Source organism: Mastigoproctus giganteus, chromosome 6 (genome assembly GCF_048544385.1).
Source record: "Mastigoproctus giganteus isolate SK-2022 chromosome 6, ASM4854438v1, whole genome shotgun sequence".
Classification (NCBI taxonomy): domain Eukaryota; kingdom Metazoa; phylum Arthropoda; class Arachnida; order Uropygi; family Thelyphonidae; genus Mastigoproctus; species Mastigoproctus giganteus.
In genome coordinates this window covers 136,768,387-136,787,925 of record NC_143580.1, presented here as the reverse complement: position 1 = coordinate 136,787,925, position 19,539 = coordinate 136,768,387, and the positions used below count along the sequence as shown (strand labels likewise).

Below are 19,539 nucleotides of genomic sequence, written 5' to 3'. Positions count from 1 at the left end.
TTTCCTCAATTTGAATCTGTGCCCCATCAATCCATTCAGCATTGAGCCAGCTCAAACCTAGTGTCCAAATGCTGCAATTTGCATAACTTAAGCCTTTCTTGGTAACATCAACCCTTTGTTCCGCTCACCAGTCTTGTTGCCCTTCTCTATACTCATTCTAGCAACCCTACATCTTTCCTAAAATGAGGCCACCAGACCTGTATGCAGTGCTCAAGGTGTGGCCTAGCCATTGCCTTATACAAAGGGATGATCACCCGCTTATCCCTGCTAGCAAAATTCTTATATATCATTGACAAGACTCCATGACCTGCTCTGGCAGCCTGTCTACCTGCTTAGAGAACTTCATATCTGACTGCACAATTACCCCCCAGGTCTTTTTCATTCTCCACTTCCCTGTACCACACAGTTGATACGTTTCTCTTGGGTTGCTGCTACCCATATGCAGTACTTTGCATTTGTCAATGTTAAACTTCAGTTGCCACTTCTCAGCCCATCTGCCTAACTTTTCTAGATCCTGTTGCAGTAGCATACTGTCTTTACTGTCATTAACAATCCTGCCTACCTTTGCATCATCTGCAAACTTGGACATTAAGCCTTGTCTGACCAATCTGATTGGTCAGACAAGATTGCCCCTTAACAAATCGATGCTGTGACTGCAATATAACTGCATTCCTTTCTAGATGGTCCTGCATTACTTCTCTAAACAGTGACTCCATTATTTTTCCTGGAACAGAAGCAAAGCTCTGTAATTACTCATCACCTTTTGATCCCCTTTCCTCACTTTCTTGTCCCTTCTGCTGAGAGGAGGGAGTACCGCAATGATCGGTATTAAGTGTCACACTTTTCGCCATCAAAGTAAATCCATCACAGAACAACTTCCTCCAGCGGTAAACAGTGCCTTCTATGTTAATGACTTTTGCATATTTTGTCAGTCATGCAACATGAGGGTTATTGAAAAGCAACTGCAACACGCCATTAATAGCCTTAATTCCTGGGCAATTGCTAATGGATTCAGGTTCTCACTGCTGAAGTCCATTTGCATACACTTTTGTCATAAGTGTAATCTTCATCCTGCACCTGAATTAAGGCTTGGACAGACAAAATGCTATTCCAGTAGTGTCAGAGACAAAATTCTTGGGACATGTTTTCAATAAAAAGTTGACCTTTCTGGAACATATTCGCCAACTCCGTACAAATTGCATGAGAGGCCTTAATATTTTCCACTCTGTCCTGTACATCTTGGAGTGCGGACCACTGCATCCTATTACGCATTTACTGTGCACTTGTACGATCCAAACTAGATTACGGGTCCCAGGTATATGGTTCATCCAGAGAGAGAGAGAGAGAGAGAGAGTGCACTTCGATGGCTGGACCATGTCCACCATCAGGCTATCCATATTGCTTCTGGAACATTTCGACCATCCCTGTCTAGAGCCATATGAACCACTACTCTCGCTTCAGCATAAGCAGTTGTCTCTAAAGTATGCATTTAAACTTAAATCACTGCCAGAGAATCCTACGTGGCTATCTGTTTTTGAGCTATGTCAATGCCCATCAGACTGCCAACTGACCTTTCGGTATTTGCATCCAACAGCTACTGAGAGAGTTCAACATCAGTAGACAAGGTTGCCCAAACACCAAAGCAATCCCTTCCACCCTAGCATGCTCATATTCCATCATGCGACTTTTCCATTAAGAACTGGGCAAAGTCTGAGACTCCATCTGTCTACCTGCAGCTGTATTCAGCTCACCGAGCCGAACACTCCGACATTTTGCCAGTTTACACATACAGCTCAAAGTCGGAATCGTGTGTGGGGATCTGCTGCTGTCTTTCCAGGCACTCCTATATCTTGGCAGATTCTTACTGAATCCAGCATGTATACTACAGGGTTGCATGCTGAAGAATTAGCCTTGGATCACATTAGAACTAGTTAATACCAAAGGTCTATAATATATTCCGATTCTTTGAGTGTATTACAGGCTTTATTATCTTTGAGACACAAATCCCATCCAGTTCTCTGTCGGGTTTAGCAGAAGATAGTTTGTCTTTATGAACACAAGTTTGATATCCTTTTCTGCTGGATTCCCAGCCACATTGGGATAAGGGGAAATGATTTGGCTGACACTGCAGCCAAGTCAGCAGCTCCCACTAATAATCGTTGCCTACCAGTCCCCTATACAGACTACAGACAAATAATATGCAAGAATTGTGGCATAGACAGATAACAAATAAACTATACTGGATAATGCCTGTAATTGAAACATGGCAGTCTAGTCTGCACAGGAATTGTAGCGAGGAAGTTGTTCTTGCTCGACTCCACATAGGACACAGTCATCTAACGCATTCGTTCAAAGGCAGATGACCCTTCTATATTCAAGTCTTGTGATACCATTTTATCTATAAAGCATATTTTAATCAATTGCATTAATTTTCCTCATATTCACAATATATATTTTACCACTTTTACTCATCTGACTGGGCCTTATACACTCAATCAGATTTTATCAGTCGATGACCATGTCTCTTCCGTTTTTAAGTTTTTACAAGCTATTAATATATACAAACACGTATCTAAATTAGACAATTTACTTTTAAACTTATACAGGTGACCCCCGCTTAACGCCGATAAATCGTTCCGAAAAAACAGAGCACTAAGTGAATCCACGCTAAGCGAGCGCCGCATTCCCATAAGGTAACATATGTATTTGTGAGTTGCGGTCGGTGCCATAGGATATTTCCTAATCAATAATAAACGGTAGTGAAAAGATGCAGAAATATCGGTCAAAATATTTGTACATATAAAATATTCTGCATTACATACAAAGATTAAGTTTAATTTTGATACTAAGTAGTTACCACATAATTATGTGGTAACTACTTAGTATCAAAATTAAACTTAATTCCAATTAAAATCATGAATTTAATTGATCTAAATTGATTTAATTTAATTGATGAATTTAATCATGAAAAATGTGTCGATTTTGGGTTGAACTTTGGCCCTCTTCCAAATAAACTAAAAGGGGTATTAATTTTAAATCCCCCGCAGTGTTACCACCCAACAAAAAAGTCAACCGATTCTTCACCACTTTGAAACCTGGCATGTTTTTTCCTTCTTTCAATATGAAACTTCTTTTAGACATTTGTTTCCACAAAAGTTCTGCTTCATCTATGGTTAAAAACGTGTTGAGAAGTATAACACATAACACCCCTCTTCAATAATTTTAACTTTAAAAGTTCTTTTTTGAAAGTTCCGGCTCCTTGATCTGCACTTGCGGCTTCTCCCTGGATTTTAAATCTATTCAACCAGCCCTTACCAATTTTAAATGGTTCCAATTTTTTTTTTTTTTTTAGGTGAGTTTTCTTCAGATCATCATATAGGCTAATCTCTCTCTCTCTCTCTCTCTCTCTCTTTTATTATTATTTTTTTTATAATATTTAACTTAACTGAATTCTGCATTGGATATTATCTTCAATAAAATTAGTTAGTCTTTCCATTTCAATCCTAATAGCCGGCTTAGCACTAGTTGCTTGCAGTGGAACAGCTATCTTTCCCGCTGCTAAAATTAATTCTTTATTTTTTTTTTTTATAATTGTTCTTACAGTTAAACTTGCAAGTCCTAAATTATGGCACACATCCGCATGTCTTTGGAATCGATTCGCTTCAAAACGTCTAATTTAATTTTCAAATTCAGTCTTTTTCTTACATTTATAGTCTTCATACTGCGCCCAGACTTTGTTGCTTTTTCATTTTTATCGGCCATTATTAACTCTTCGAAAATGTAACTGCGTTGGTTGCATTAATTACGATACAATGTTCAAGTAAACTGTCCATTACACACGATGTCTAATACTGTACTGAGTGATGACTAGACTTCGGATAAACGCATATAACGCAAATATTTCAAGCAATATACTTCATTTTTTAAAATGTTGAACTCGGAACTACGTAACAAGTCACTATACTGCAATTAAATTAGCGTGCGAGAAAATTTTTCAAGTCGGCGTGGGAAACGTTTTAATGCTGTTTTGCTATTCATTTTCAAGCTATCGACTCCATCAAATGAAACGATTTTGTTAAATATGCCAAAAATTCAAATCTGTAAAAGAGTGTTATAGTGATCTGTGACAGCGTTATAGTCAGATAAGGGTTATAATATAAGAATAGCATTATAGCGAATCAGCGTAAAGCAAACTGCATTATAACGGGGGCCGGCTGTACTGCCTTTTATTTATATATATATATATATATATATAATAATTTTATGAGGTAACCTTTTTAAAGGTGCCAGTAAAATCAACTCAACTTTGATCCCCTTTGTGAATTTGGGATACGTTTGCACATCTCTAGTCCATAGGGACCATCCCTGAATCCAAAGATGCTCTCATAAACATGGCTAAAGGTTTACTTACCTCCTTTGCTGGGGGAGCCTCTGTAGCCAGGTGGGCAGGAGCGGCAGTGCGTAGCACACGCTTCTTGATTAGACCGGGGTTCGAGCCCGTGACCACCAAATACGGAGGATGCGGAAAGGTCAGGGAATGACCACCGCATATCCCCGGAGCACTATGGCCTTAGTTGCTAATGCTCCTAAAAACCAAATAATAACAACAGCAACCTCCTTTGCTGACTGCCTTAATATAATTGGAAAAATCCCACCTGGGGGAAAGGTAATCTTTCCCGGGCATCTTTTTTATATATCCTTTCAGTTATTGAAAAATCATTCATCCCTTCATCCCCTTCTAAAAAATTCTAGGGCATTTGTAGGTGCAAAATACCTATTCAGTTTGTCAGCCACCTGAGCAGGGTCATCAACAGTTAATCCATTGACATTAAGTGGCTCAATGTGATTAAATCCCCTCTTTCTACTGTTAATATAAGCCATAGAAGTCTTTCCTGCTTTTCTTTGCCAGAGACTTCTCATAACGTGCCTTAACTTTACTGTTTAAAGTTTAGGCCTAATCAGATATCAGATGAATTAATGTGGCTCATGGCAGAGAAGAAAAATGCATGGAATGCATATAAATTATCAGGCAACACAGAAGCCCATGGCAGATATAAGCTAGTCTGCAATCAAGTCACAAAGGAGGTTAGGCAGGCAAAGATAGATTACAAGAAATCTTTGGCAAAGGATGCAAAGAAAAACAGCAAAGACTTTTTTACTTATATAAACTCTAAAAGGTAGCTCAGGTAGCTAACAAACTAAATGAATATTTTGCATCTACATTCACACATGAGGAGTTATTCAAGGAGAGAAATGCCAGAGGTGTATTAAACTCTGGCAGTAATCTAGATAAGCTTGTAACAACTGAGAGTAAAGTGGAAGAGAAATTGTTGAAGATAAACATAAGAAAGGCACCTGGGGTGAATGGTGCCTCCGTAGCCAGGTGTGCAGGAGCAGCATTCTGTAGCACACGCTTCTTGATTAGACCGGGGTTCGAGCCTGTGAACACCAAATACGGAGGCTGCGGAAAGGTCAGGGAATGACCACCACATATCCCCGGAGCAATGTGGCCTTAGTTGCTAATGCTCCTAAAAACCAAATAACAACAACAACAACCTGGAGTGGATGGAATCTATCCAGTTATATTAAAGGAGGTAGCAAAGGAAGTAAGCAAACCCTTAGCCATAATTATGAGAGCTTCTTTGGACTCGGGGGAGGTACCCATGGACTGGAAATGTGCAAATGTGACCCCAATCCACAAAGGAGGATCAAAGGGAGACACAGGTAATTACAGACATGTTAGTTTAACTTCTGTTCCAGGGAAATTAATGGAGGCACTGGTTAATTAAGCATTGCAGTATCATCTAGACAAGACTTCAGTTATAGCTCGGGCGCAGCATGGGTTTGTTAAGGGAAATCCATGCACAGCATGGGTTTGTCTGACCAATTTGATTGGTTACTATGATGTGGTCACAAAGGAACTGGATGCAAAGAATAATTTTGATATCATATATTTGGATCTTAGAAAGGTTTTTGATACTGTTGCACATGGAAGACTGCTTCACAAATTGAAGCAGTGTGGCATTGGAGGCAAATTGCTGCTATGGATAAAAGGATGGTTGAGTGGGAGAAGACAGAGAGTGGTAATCAATGGACACTGCTCTTCGTGGACTAATGTTATTATTGTTGAGTCCCCCAGGGTTCAGTGTTGGGCCCAATGTTGTTTTTTGTATTCATTAATGATACTGATAATAGTATATCAGGCTTAATGTTCAAGTTTGCCGACGATATGAAGGTCGGCAGGGTTGTTAATGACACTAATGACAGTATGCTGCTGCAACAGGATCTAGAAAAGTTGAGTAGATGGGCTGAGAGGTGGCAACTGAAGTTTAACATTGACAAATATAAAGTACTGCATATGGGAAGCAGTAACCCCAGAGTAATGTATCAACTGTGTGGTACTACACTGACAGAGGTAGAAAGTGAAAAGGACCTGGGGGTAATTGTGCAGGCAGATATGAACTTTTTTATGAGCAGTGGAGACGGTCTGCAAGAGTAGACCATGGTGTCTTGTCAATGATATACACGAATTTTTCTAGCAGGGATAAGGAGGTAATTATTCCCTTGTATAAGGCAATGGTCAGGCCACACCTTGAGTACTGTATGCAGGTCTGGAAGCCTCATTTTAAGAAGGATGTAGAGCTGTTGGAACAAGTACAGAGAAGGTACAAGATTAGTGAATGGAACAAAGTTTGCTCTTACGAAGAAAGGCTTAAGTTTTAAAAATTACAGTGTCTGGAGACTAGGCACCTGCGAGGTGATCTGATTGAATTGTATACGGCCTTGAATGGTTTGAGCATGCTCAATGCTGGTGGATTCTTCCTCTTGCTCAGAATAATTGCCTGAGAGGGCATAAATTCAAGTTGAGGAAAGACAGTGTAGGATAGATGCGGAAGTTTGCCTTTAGCCAGTGGGTGGTTGATTGCTGGAACAGACTTCCATTGTTGTAAAAATTGATCGCTTAAACAGATTCAAGGCAACACTAGAGAAACATTTGGAGCAGGTGGATGAGTGAAATGAGAAGGGGGGAGGCATGGTGTTGTTTTTTTTTTTTTTTTTTGTGCTAATTCTAACTTGCCTAACCTCCTTTGTGACTTGATTACAGATTAATTTATGTACCATTCTTTATCAGCTCATAATTTATATGCATCCCATGCACTTTTCTTCTCTGCCACATGTATCAATAATTTATCTGACATCCATTTAGGCCTAAGCCTTAAACTGTATTTTCTAGTTGATATGAAAGCCAAGTAGCTTCTATGATTAGTTCCCTGAATGTTTCCCATTTAGAATTTGTTGTTGTAGCATCATCATTTGATCCCAGTGTATGGAATTTTAAAACTGTCTGAGACTACTGTAATCACAGTTACCCTTGCGGGTAACAGGTAGAATCGCCATCTTTCTCACACCCTGTGGAAAACACCAGAGTACAAGTCCTGTCGATGACATAAGGATTGTTTATTGGTCTTTTTCCTAACATGGTTGAGTTAGTCTGTCTCAGGCAAGGGTAGCATGGTTTTCCTCCTGGAAACTCTGGTTTTTCGTCCAGGAAACAGAAAATTAACCACAGAATTCACGCAATTTACAGACAGTATATATATGGAGCAATATGGCCTTCACTAAGCTAATGCTTCTAAAACCGAGGGCGCCTCCGTAGCCAGGTGGGCAGGAGCAGCACTGCATAGCACACGCTGCTCCTGCCCACCCAGTAATCCATCTTAGAATTTTTCCAGTAATCTCATCATATTCCAGCTTATACAGTAACCTCTCATGAGGGACTGACTGAGTCAAATGCCTTGCTAAAATTCAAATAAAGTATGTTGAAATTATTCCTAAATCCAGCTCAAGAGTAACTGTCAAAATAACATACTAAGTTAGTTAAACACGATTTTCCCTTAACAAAACCATGTTATGTGTCCTTCAGAATGCCATATCTATCTAAATACCATTTGGATTGCATTCTTAATCATCCAATATATTGCCAGTGCATTTATGCATTGCCGATACATTGGCACATCTCCAATCCAAAGGAATCTCCCTTGAGTCCAAAAATGCCCTCATAATTAACCTCAGTGGTTTAATACACTCCTTCGTGCTTTCCATCAAAACTACAGGGTATATGGCATCAACTCCGGGATGATGATTTCTTATAAAAAATCATCTGTAATTACGACATCACTAATTTCATATGGCTCAGACTCACTCGCGCAGCCTCTTCTCAGCATAATGGGACTCTTGTCAATAAAGACCAATGCAGAGTACGTATTGAGTTCATCTGCAACATCAGGTGGATTATCTAAGACTATCCCACACCAAGTGCATAAGGGTGCAATCTGATTAGCTTTCTCCTTCATTGTATTCACATACATGAAAAATTCCTTGCCCCATTCTTTGCTCTCTTAGCCAGTGCCTTCTCATATGCAGCCTTGGCCTCCCTGACCTTATTTGTTGTACTATTACAGAACAACTTGTACCTTTTGTAGGCTTCAGTACTTTTCGTCTCTCTCTGCAACTGTTCCATGCTCTATTTTTTCTGCTATATATTTGACCAGCCAACTCTGCAGTCATCCATTTTGGTATCCTCCTCCTGCAATATTTTCTTAAAGGTATATATGCATTCATGGCTTCTGTGATTTTTGCCTTAAATGTATTCCATAATTCAAATATATTCGCCATCCCTTGGCAGTTGACTGACAACACTCCTGACATTGCTGTAGACACAGTTAAGACTAAGTAATCTTCTATAGTTTACTGCAACATCAGGTGGATTATCTAAGAATTTTTCCAATAATCTCATCATACCCCTTGAAGTTATTTATGTTTGTTTCTCTATCTTTCTTATCCCACTCATTTGAAACATTGCTACCTTCAGAACATCTTGCCAACATTAGCTATTGTGGCAACAAACAAGAATTCATGAGTTGAGTGCTTATCCACTTATCCTTTTTATAAAATATATTTCTTGTTTCCCTAGCAAATAGAGCTACCAGTAACGGCTACTTCTTGTAGATCCAGCTCATTCTGCCATGTAAGATGTTGTATAGTGTCTGGCATATTGCTGCATGGCTTAGTGCTTGATTGAGTACTTGTCTTTTATTCCTTGAAGGGCATCAGCCCTCATTTTGAGCCAATCAGAATGCTGAATTGTGCCTAAATGTTATCATACTTTCTGCATTGAAAGCACAGAGACATCCTCCTTGGCTGTATTGTGTTCCACTACAGAGAACTTTGTAAAATGGCAACAAGTAGCACACTGTATATAGCTTTAATTTTCAAAGAAATGCCATTGATGATCCTCTCTTGAGCTAAAGCATTCCACTCCTCTGAGCTTTTTGCTTTACTGCTCTTGCTTGAGCCATCATATTAGGCTGATTTTGATTTAAAAATACTATGCATTAAAAGATGAGTATAATAATACTTCACTATTCCCAGAAATGACAATACATACCCCAGTATTACATTTCTAAATAACACTTTTGACTTTCTGAATGCTTATCTAAATACAAAAATAACCAACCTACTTGATTAGGGTCTCTGACTATTCATTTACTATAATATAAAGCACTGAAAATTAATTACTATGATCTACACTTTACTACTTACAAGATACAATGTTTGTGCCTAGACTGTCAATGACAAAGGATTTATGAATATTAAGTTGTAACTTATTAAAATCCTTAGCTAAATTCAGAAATAAGCTAATGTAATAATCTAATTATAACAATTAATACTACTTATTAAACACAGTTTAGTGTGGTAATTAAGTAAAAATAAAAGTCAAAATTTTCCGGAGTGGAAATTTTCAGCTGCCATACACAGTATTGAGGATACTGTTTGGTATTAAAAAAAGTGTTATGACTGTAGAATGAAACAAACACTTTTTTTTTTTTTTTTTTTAATTGGCGTCCATTGTAATTGTAAAAGTCAAATTATCCAGTTTGTAAAGCAGAATTGCTTGAAACTGTCCTCTTGTACACACATGTATTACAATGTCAAGCCCATTGAATGAAGTGAGCAGTACATGTGTAAAGAGGTGAATGTCACTGATTCTTTTTATTGATGAGTGAAAGAAAACAGCTGTATAATAGAATGAAAATTTTATTTTTTGAAAATATAGGAATTTTGTTTAAGAGGCAACAAGTTACAAAAAATCTTGGTTGTTTGGTGTGCAAAAAATATTTCTTGTGGTGTGCAGAAATCTTGTAATTTTCTGTATGAATAATAGTAAGTGCTTTCTAGGCAGAAAGTGCTAGTGTAATTCTGAAGATAAATGTTTATTCAAGTTCAGGCATCATTATATAAATAAAGTGTGTTCTTTATATAAACCACATACACACAAATGTTACAGAGGAGATTCATTAAATAAACAATATCTCAAGAAGTGTGAAATTAAAATTTTTCTTTTGTTTGTCTTTTACAAGGAAATGAGAAGTATTCTTCATAAAATATCTAATTTCTAAAACAAAGAACATAATTTTTTTGTAAGTGATTAGAGAAGGTGTTCTCATTCAAGTGTTCTTTAAACTGTTTGAATTTTGGGAGAAGCCAAATTATCAAAGTCAAGAAAGCCTGAACTTATGAACTTACCTAGTGGTACTTATGATATGCAGAGTTGCTTTGAATATATCATTTGAATGTTTCTGAATATTTTTGTATCTGTATCTGCAGGGTAATTAAGAATGACATGCCATAATTTTTATAGTGAATTCCTTCCAACAAAAGGAACGGAAAATGTTCTTAGTAGTTCTTTTTAAAACAGCTTAGTTTTAAGGAAAATGTCATGGTTTCATGAAATCACCTCCAACATCAGAGAAAAAAATACAAAGCCAGTGTGATTATGCTTGAATACATAAAATAATGCAAAGCATACATGACACAGCATGAATTCAAATATTTAAATTTAATATAAAAAACTTGAAATTCCTGTTCATTTACAGGATATCACTTCCCACATTTATTCTGTAGGAAGATGCTCTGGCTTCCAACATAAACTTTCATTGTGTAATAATGCAATTATTATTCACAATGGAAAACAGCAGGAGATGCATTGCTAATGGTTTATGCAAATTTAAAAAAAAAGAAAAAATATCTGAAAGGCATTACATGGGAATTAATTTCTTCTTTTCATCTTCTCTAAGGTGGGTTTAGTCTTCTCTGAATACATATTCTCCAACGCTCAGTTGTTCGCCAGGCAAAATAGTTCTTTGCAGGTGGTGATTTTAGCATAACCTCTTTGTGTTTGCTAGCCTTATTTTCCACAGCTGGCCTTTTCCTCTTTTACCTTCCAATTTCCCTGTTAGATGTAAGTTTGGCCGTCTGTCCTGAGTCGTAGTGCATACATATCCAAGCCATTGCAATTTTTTTTCTTTATAATTTTGATAATAAACTCTGTGTAGTGCAGGTCTCTTTTTATTATGTTATTAGTTTTCTCTTTCTGGCTGGTTCTTTTTATGGTTTTGAGACATTTCATCTTGAAGGCTGCAATTTTGTTTCCTTCTTCCCCCCTCCCATTGGTTATTGATCATTAAATGGATATTTTTATGGTTTCTGCTTATTTTCATGATGTTGGTTTTGTTGAAGTTCATATACATGTCATATTTGGTGCAAACTGTTTAGTTCAGATTTTGTTTGGGTTTTTTCCAGGATGGTTAGGTTTTCTGCCACAATTACTATGGCGTCTGCATATTTTGTGCAGTTTGTTTGTTCCATCGATTGTTATTTCATAAAAAAGTAAAGGTAAATTGCAGCCATTATCAACCCACTGCAGGATGGAAGTCTTCTCAATGATTCATGTTGAGGGAAACAGACCGTAATCTGCCACGCTGGTCCTGTGCCGGTTGGCAGATCAACCGTATTTAGCAGTCAGGGACTTGAACCCCAGTCTACTCAAAGAGCATGTGCTACTGCACTCCCGCTCCTGACCACTCGACTATGGAGGCCACTATTGTTTCATACAGATCCTCTATTCCTTGTTTTGTAACATTTACTAGGAAGATGTCAAAAAAGGTGGGCAGAAAGAGATTTTATCAGACTCGATGTTCTTGAGCTTTTCTACTGCATTAATGTGTATAGTATTCAGTTAAAAAAATTCAGCATGGTGGTGTCATTACCATTTTCTGCTAAGGCTGTATTAAATTATTTCTGTTCATGGAGTCAAAGGCTTGTTTGTAGTCTATGAAGCAGCAAAACAGGTCTTTGTTTCTGTCCCAAGTTAGTTCTGCCAGTGTTAAAGCATGAAGATTGCATCATTTGTGCTCCTTCCAGTTCTGAATCCCATTGTTCTTTTTTCAATGATCTCTTCATGTCATTTCTTTAGCCTGTATTGTAAAATTTCAATAAATATTTTGTTGGCATGGTTAAGGAGACAGCTATGGCTGTAGTTTGAGCACAGTTGTTGATCTCCTTTCTCCTTTATAGATAGGGATGCAGATTACTGTGTACCATTCATCTAGTATCTCATTTTTCTCTAGGATGAGATTGAAAAGTTGAGTGAGAAAGTCAGTTGTCTGCTCCTCTCCCTATTCTGTTGGTATTGAATGTGTGCCAAGAGTGTTGTTATCCATTATCTGGTGTATTGCTGTGTGGGTGTACTCAAGGAGGATTTTGAGTAGTTCCATCTCAGTCCTTATGAGTGGAGGTTTGTTTGTTTGTTTTTTGGTTTTTAGTAGCATTAGAAACTAAGGCCATATTGCTCCAGGATATGCGGTGGTCATTCTCTGACCTTTCTACATCCTCCATATTTGGTGGTGACGGGCTCGAACCCCGGTCTAATCAAGAAGCGTGTGCTACGCACTGCTGTTCCTTCCCACCGAGTGAGTGTAGGTAAGACTAGTGTCTGAATAGCAGAAGATTTAGGAAAAATGTGCTGTCCATGCTTCTCTAACCTTCTTTGGTCTTCTTTGCCAATCCTGGTATCATTGAATTATTTAATTTTTCTAATATACAGGGCAGTTTAAAGTAACTGTCCCTAAGTCCTTTACTAATGAAAATTAATGATTCAAACTATAGTTTATTGAAAAACAGTTTTTATGCATTGTGATCAGCATATGTGGGATAAATTTTAAACAGTAACAAAAATTACTTTGAAATTTGACCACCAGGAGACTAAGATTTCTTCCTTTCATTAAACAAATTAGTGAGTTTTTTATAAAAAGGAATGATCTGGAATTGGAGAATTCAAGTGTTTGCTCATCATAGTCTTATTCTTCATCTTTGAGATAGAAGTTTGATGCTGTATTCCTAATTTAAGTGACCAAATCTGGTCAAGTCTGTTTTAAAATGATGCACATTTAATTAAACTTTATTACAAAATGGTAATAGGATTATTGCAACCTTTAAAGCATATCAAGCCAGAAAAATGTCTCAAGGTCTCATTGTTCAAGAAGAACATTGTAAGACAGTTGGAAGAAAGCTAGCTAATTTGCAACCATAGAATTGATGAGGTACAACAGCAACTCTTTCAGATTGGGAGGTAGTGAGCATTTTGTTAGAAATTTTGAAGGCAGCTGTGAAGAACACAATAGCTCACCTTGATTGCTTATTAGAAAATAATAGTGGGCACACAGAGATTTGATTTTCAGTGAAGATTGGTGAAAATTTTACAGTTGTGTTATTCTTTTGAATTATTTACTTTATGTTTCTCACCTTAGTCAAATTTTGAACTAAAATTTTTATTGTTAAAAAAAAAATAATCCTGCTTATACTGATTAAAATGCAAAAAAAGCTTTTCAATATAACCTGTAGTTTTCAGTTATTAATTTTTTCAAGTAGGAAAAGACTTTATAACTGAATGAATTAAGGGAACACTGAAATATTTAAATCTTAATTGCAATTTTTTTACCTGTAAATTGGATTATGTTAATGCAGTTTGTGTTGCAACATCGTGTAATAACAATAATGGAATTTTCACACAGCATGAGTTTTTGCCAAGACTTGCATCATCTTCCTACAGACTGAATGCCAAAAATACTCTAAAAATCATCATGCATTTCTTTTTTTTTTTTTTTTTTTTTTTTAATAAATTTCGATTTCTGAATTCACATTGATTATGCCATGTGTGTGTTTTACATTATTTACCGTGTTCCAGAATAATCACACTGACTTTGCATACTTTTCTCGGATACTGGAAATGACACCATGGAACTTTAACATAATTTTTCATAAAAACTATGAAGTTTAAGAAAAAAAACTCTTAATAACATTTTTAATTCTGACTGCCCTATATATATATTTTAAGTATTATTCCTTTTTGTTAAATTATTATCCATTCAATTATTTATTATCCAGTCACTGTGACTAATATTGATTCATTAATTGATCAATATTTGTACTGCACCTGACAATCATAAATAACTTGAATCTGGCAAGAGGGAAAAATTAAAATACAAGTAATTCTTGGGGTTTAATTTAATTTTCTATTTTAAATGTATGGTAGTGCTGTAGAGTAATAAAATAAAAAGAGTATAATCAGAGGCGGACTGGGTCAAAAATTCTTACCGGGGAAAACAAATATAATGTGTCGGGGGTCGGATTGTAATATTGAAAATTACACCAGCCTCCGGGGTTTCCCCAGAAAGTCTTATGGCCAGTCTGCCACTGAGTATAATGCACCATGAATTACTCCATTAAACTAAAGTTAACCAACTCTGGGCACTCCTTACCTCTCATATTCCATTAATGATTGTTTTTTATGGTGATACCAAACACAAAAGTTATTAGAATCTATACTTCAGTTAAAATATAAGAGTAGAAAGTTAAGAATGATGGTGATACTTGTTAGAATTGCACTTGAATTCCTGTAGATTGTAATTCTCAAGAACCTATGAGTGATGGTTGTTCCAAATAACAAGAGATAAATAAGGAAGAGATAAAGTTAGTTCTGTATCCATTTGAACAGTGAAAGGATTTTAACTAGTTCAGGCATGTATTCAGTCTGATTTGGATGAGAGTGAGTTGGAATTATAGATGCCAATTCATAAGAAAAGTGCCTTTGGAAATAACTAGAGAAAGAGCTTGTGGCAGAAACTGAAAGAAATACACTTACCTTCTTAAGGTCCTCTAGGGCCTTAAGAGGGTTTGGGAGGCACCACCCAGATGTGGTAACTCAAGGTTGGCCGCTATAAAGATATATGGTCTTGTCTAGAAATCTGAGTGTTATGAAATATTGAGCATGGGGGCATCATAATCTTTATTGCATGAGACAAGATAGGACTAAGTTTTAGAAGGATTCAAGTTACTTAAGTTTTCTTTGAAGAATTACCTGGATATCAACATTTAAGGAATTGGTGGTGGATATTCAAGAAGTTGAAGCCATTTGTGCAAAGTAAAGTTTCTCAAACTGGAAGGAAATGTAGTTGCAAACTATCAGCAAAACTATAGATGGGATTGCTGGTCACTATGAAAAAGGTCATTGATATATGATCCATGATGAGTGGAAGAAAGAATTCAACCTTGGAGAACACCAGCATTAGTTAAGAAGTTAGAAGGAAACAGTCAGAGAGAAAACAGGCTACTCAATTGCATAAAACCTCCTGTTCAGCAGTCCATAAGATTGGAGCTTGTTTAAAAGAACTTTATGCCAAACAGTCAGAAGCTTTAGAAATGTCATGAGCAACTGCTTAAATTCCACCAAAATTTTCTATCAAATTTTTCCATAAATGGCTAACATAATCCAAGAAATCATTACTGGATTGACATTGATGGAATCCATTTTAGCGATTATTGACATTGCACACCAACTCGGGACTTTCTTCTACTAATTTGGGTTTATGCAGCTAGAAAATCAAAGCCAACTGTAGTTATGTGACAGTATTAGGAAAGTTAGATTGGAGAAAGTTGAGTTTCAAAGAAAGGAAGTCAAAAAAAGTTAAAAGTTCTGGATGATTCTTAGAGTTTCAAGAACAATAGATACAGCAAATGAATTTGAAAAAATTTTAAACCAAAGATATCAAAAAGAGAAACTTCCAGATTAGGAAGTCTCTAATTTATCTGCAAATTAAGAATCTGCAGATAAATGAACCACTAGAAGGCAGTGATCACAGTGTGCTGAAGTGGGATTTACTCAAAGAGGTAACTACCATTAGGGGTAAAGGAAAGGGTTATTGCTTTCGTAAAGGTGACTACGATGGACTGAGACAGTATTTAAATTCTATACAGTAGAACCAACTGAGAATGTTACCAACAGCAAATTCACATTGGGAAGCATTCAAAGAACTTATCTTGGAAGCTACTAGGCTTTACATACCAACTAAGAAATATTGTTCAAGGTTTAGGCCTAAATGGATGTCAGATGAACTAATGAGACATATGGCAGAGAAGAAAAATGCATGGAATACATACAAATTAACACGTGGCACAGAAGCCTATGATAGATACAAGTTGATCTGTAACCAAGTTACAAAGGAGGTTAGGCAGGCAAAGGCAGATTATGAGAAATCTTTGGCAAGGGATGCAAAGAAAAACAGCAAAGAGTTCTTTACTTCTGTAAACTCTGGAAGGAAGGGGATGAATCAGATTGGTCCACTTGATATCGATGGGTCAACTGTTGATGATCCTGCTCATGTAGCCAAACTCATGTAAACAAACTAAATGAATATTTTGCATCGACATTCACACACAAGGAGTTATTCAGCGAGGGGAATGCCAGAGGTGTATTCAACTCTGGCAGTAAGCTAGAGAATCTTGTAATAACTGAGAGTAAAGTGGAGGAGAAATTGTTGAATATAAACACAAGAAAGGCACCTGGGATGGATGGGATCTATCCAGTTATATTAAAGGAGGCAGCAAAGGAAGTAAGCAAACCCTTAACCATAATTATGAGAGCTTCCTTGGACTCAGGGGAGGTACCCATGGACTGGAGATGTGCAAATGTGACCCCAATTTACAAAGGAGGATCAAAGGCTGACACAAGTAATTATAGACCTGTGAGTTTAACTTCTGTTCCTGGAAAATTAATGGAGGCACTTGTTAAAGAAGCACTGCAGGATCATCTAGACAAGACTTCACTTATAGCTCGGACACCGCATGGTTTTGTTAAGGGGAAGTCTTGCCTGACCAATTTGATTGTATACTATGATGCAGTCACAAAAGAACTGGATGCAGGGAATAACTTTGATATTATATACTTGGATCTTAGAAAGGCTTTTGATACTGTTGCACATGGAAGACTGCTGCACAAATTGGAGCAGTGTGGCATTGGAGGCAAATTGCTGCTATGCATAAAGGGGTGGTTGAGGGGGAGAAGACAGAGAGTGGTAATCAATGGACACTGCTCATTGTGGACTAATGTTATTAGTGGAGTCCCTCAGGGTTCAGTATTGGGTCCATTATTGTTTTCTGTATTTATAAATGATATTGATGATGGTATATCAAGCTTAATGTCCAAGTTTGCAGACGATATGAAGGTTGGCAGGGTTGTCAAGGACACTGTTGACACTATGCTGCTGCAACAGGATCTACAAAGGTTGAGCAGATGGGCTGAGAGGTGGCAAATGAAGTTTAACATTGACAAAGCTAAGGTACTACATATGGAAAACAGCAACCCCAGAGCAACATATTTAACTCTGTGGTACTACACTGACAGTGGTAGAGAATGAAAGGGACCTAGGGGTGGTTGTGCAGGCAGATATGAAGTTCTCTGAGCAGTGCAGACGGGCTGCAAGAGTAGCTCATGGTGTATTGTCAATGATATATATGAATTTTTCTAGCAGGGATAAGGAGGTAATTATTCCCTTTTATAAGGCAATGGTCAGGCCACACCTAGAGTACTGTATACAGGCCTGGAGGCCTCATTTCAAGAAGGATGTAGAGCTGCTGGAACGAGTACAGAGAAGGACAACAAGATTAGTGAATGGAACAAAGGGGTGCTCTTACGAAGAAAGGCTTAAGTTTTGCAAATTACAGTGTCTGGAGACTAGGCACCAGCGAGGTGGTCTGATAGAGGTGTATAAAGCCTTGAATGGTTTGAGCATGCTCAATGCTGATGGGATTCTTCCTCTTGCTCAGAATAATCACCTGAGAGGGCATAAATTCAAATTGAGGGAAGACAGATGTAGGATAGACGTGCGGAAATTTGCCTTTAGCCAGTGGGTAGTTGGTTGGTGGAACAGACTTCCATCCTTTGTCGTGGAAGTTGATAGCCTAAATAAGTTTAAGGCTCAGCTGGACAGGTATTTCGAACAAACAGAGGGGTGAAGTGGAAGTGGTTAGTTTTTTATTTATTTTTTTTTTTTTTTTTTTGTGGCTGATGCTGCATAAGCTTGCTTTCTTGCATCAAATGCCTCTACTAATGCTAATGCTAATATGAAATATCAGAGTGGACATATGCCACTTTTGAAGTGAAAGAAATGATAGAGTGAATAATTTGGAAATTGACAATGAGATGAGTGGTGGTTGAGTGAACTGATAATTGAGATTCTGTCAGAAAAAGCAAGGCTTGGCAGATTGTATGTGGATATGAACATCATTAAGATTGGAACCGAGACCACATATATTTGGGTAATGACAGAAGTTTTTGGGAGGTTTAGACTTTTCACAGATGTTTGCCTTATCATCTGATGATAGTCTTCGGTTTATTTGAAGTAAGATTACTAAATCTGAATTAGACTCATGAGGCTTATCTTTCAAAATGTTTTTTGTTAGCATTATTATTCTAATAGTGCCAGCACCTGATCAGTTTTAATTTTTTTATTTTAGGGAAAAAAGTTATAAAGTTGATTTATTAAGAATGACACATAATAAGAGTGTAATGATTATTTATTATCTTTGTTACTTAGTTTGTGATATATATTTTTTCTTTGGCTGTAGATTTCACTGGTTCCACTAGTGTTGATGCATCACATTCCAGTAATTTGCTTTCAGAGGTTACAGATTCGTTAGAAAAATCCTCTTCAGTTTCTTTATCCCATCATCTTTTGGAGACAAGCAACTCGGGACTTTCCATACCTCCAATGTTGCCTTCAGACAGACCTTTACCTCCTCCTCCATTAGATCGCATTCACCCACTACCACCATTCATTCATCCACACCCATTTGCACCCCAGCCATGGCGTCTCCCTCCACCTGGTGTTCTTCTTAATACTGGTCCTCCACCTAATTTTCATCCATCAGAAAGAAGAGTGATGTCTCGTGAGTATGAACAAGATCGTGCGTCTCCACATAGATGCCATTCTATTTCTCCTTATGATAAAGATCCAGATCAGCAGTCTTCTTCTTCTCCACAAGAACAAAATTCACGTGATTCTAGAAGTTGTTCCCCACCTTCTCATCTGCCTCGCTTTCATGATGTTCCTCCACCTAGACCATACGGATACCCATTTCCTTTACCACCATTTACACCTAGGTTTCCTCCTGTGCCTCCCCCTCCTCCTCCACACCCTAGTATAATACACCGAAGAGAACTTTTACCTTCAAGTCTGCAAGACCATAGAATAGGTAAGAATTCTTAATAACGGTAATTTTTTTTCCTCTTTTTTTTCTGTACAGGAATATTTTACTTATTATAGTAGTAGTAGTAATACTCAAGAAACTTATTTTTGTGTG

At 37.3% G+C, this 19,539-nt stretch overlaps 1 protein-coding gene across 2 annotated transcripts in view; it reads left to right on the top strand.

The window, feature by feature from the left end:
• Positions 1–19,539, top strand: part of Tango1 (transport and golgi organization 1) — a 528,108-nt gene that overhangs the window by 484,771 nt on the left and 23,798 nt on the right. For both annotated transcript variants that reach the window (XM_090376510.1, XM_090376509.1), the window contains exon 23: positions 18,805–19,431. In XM_090376510.1, the coding sequence (XP_090232636.1) occupies positions 18,805–19,431 (627 nt within the window). The remainder of the gene's footprint in view (positions 1–18,804; positions 19,432–19,539) is intronic.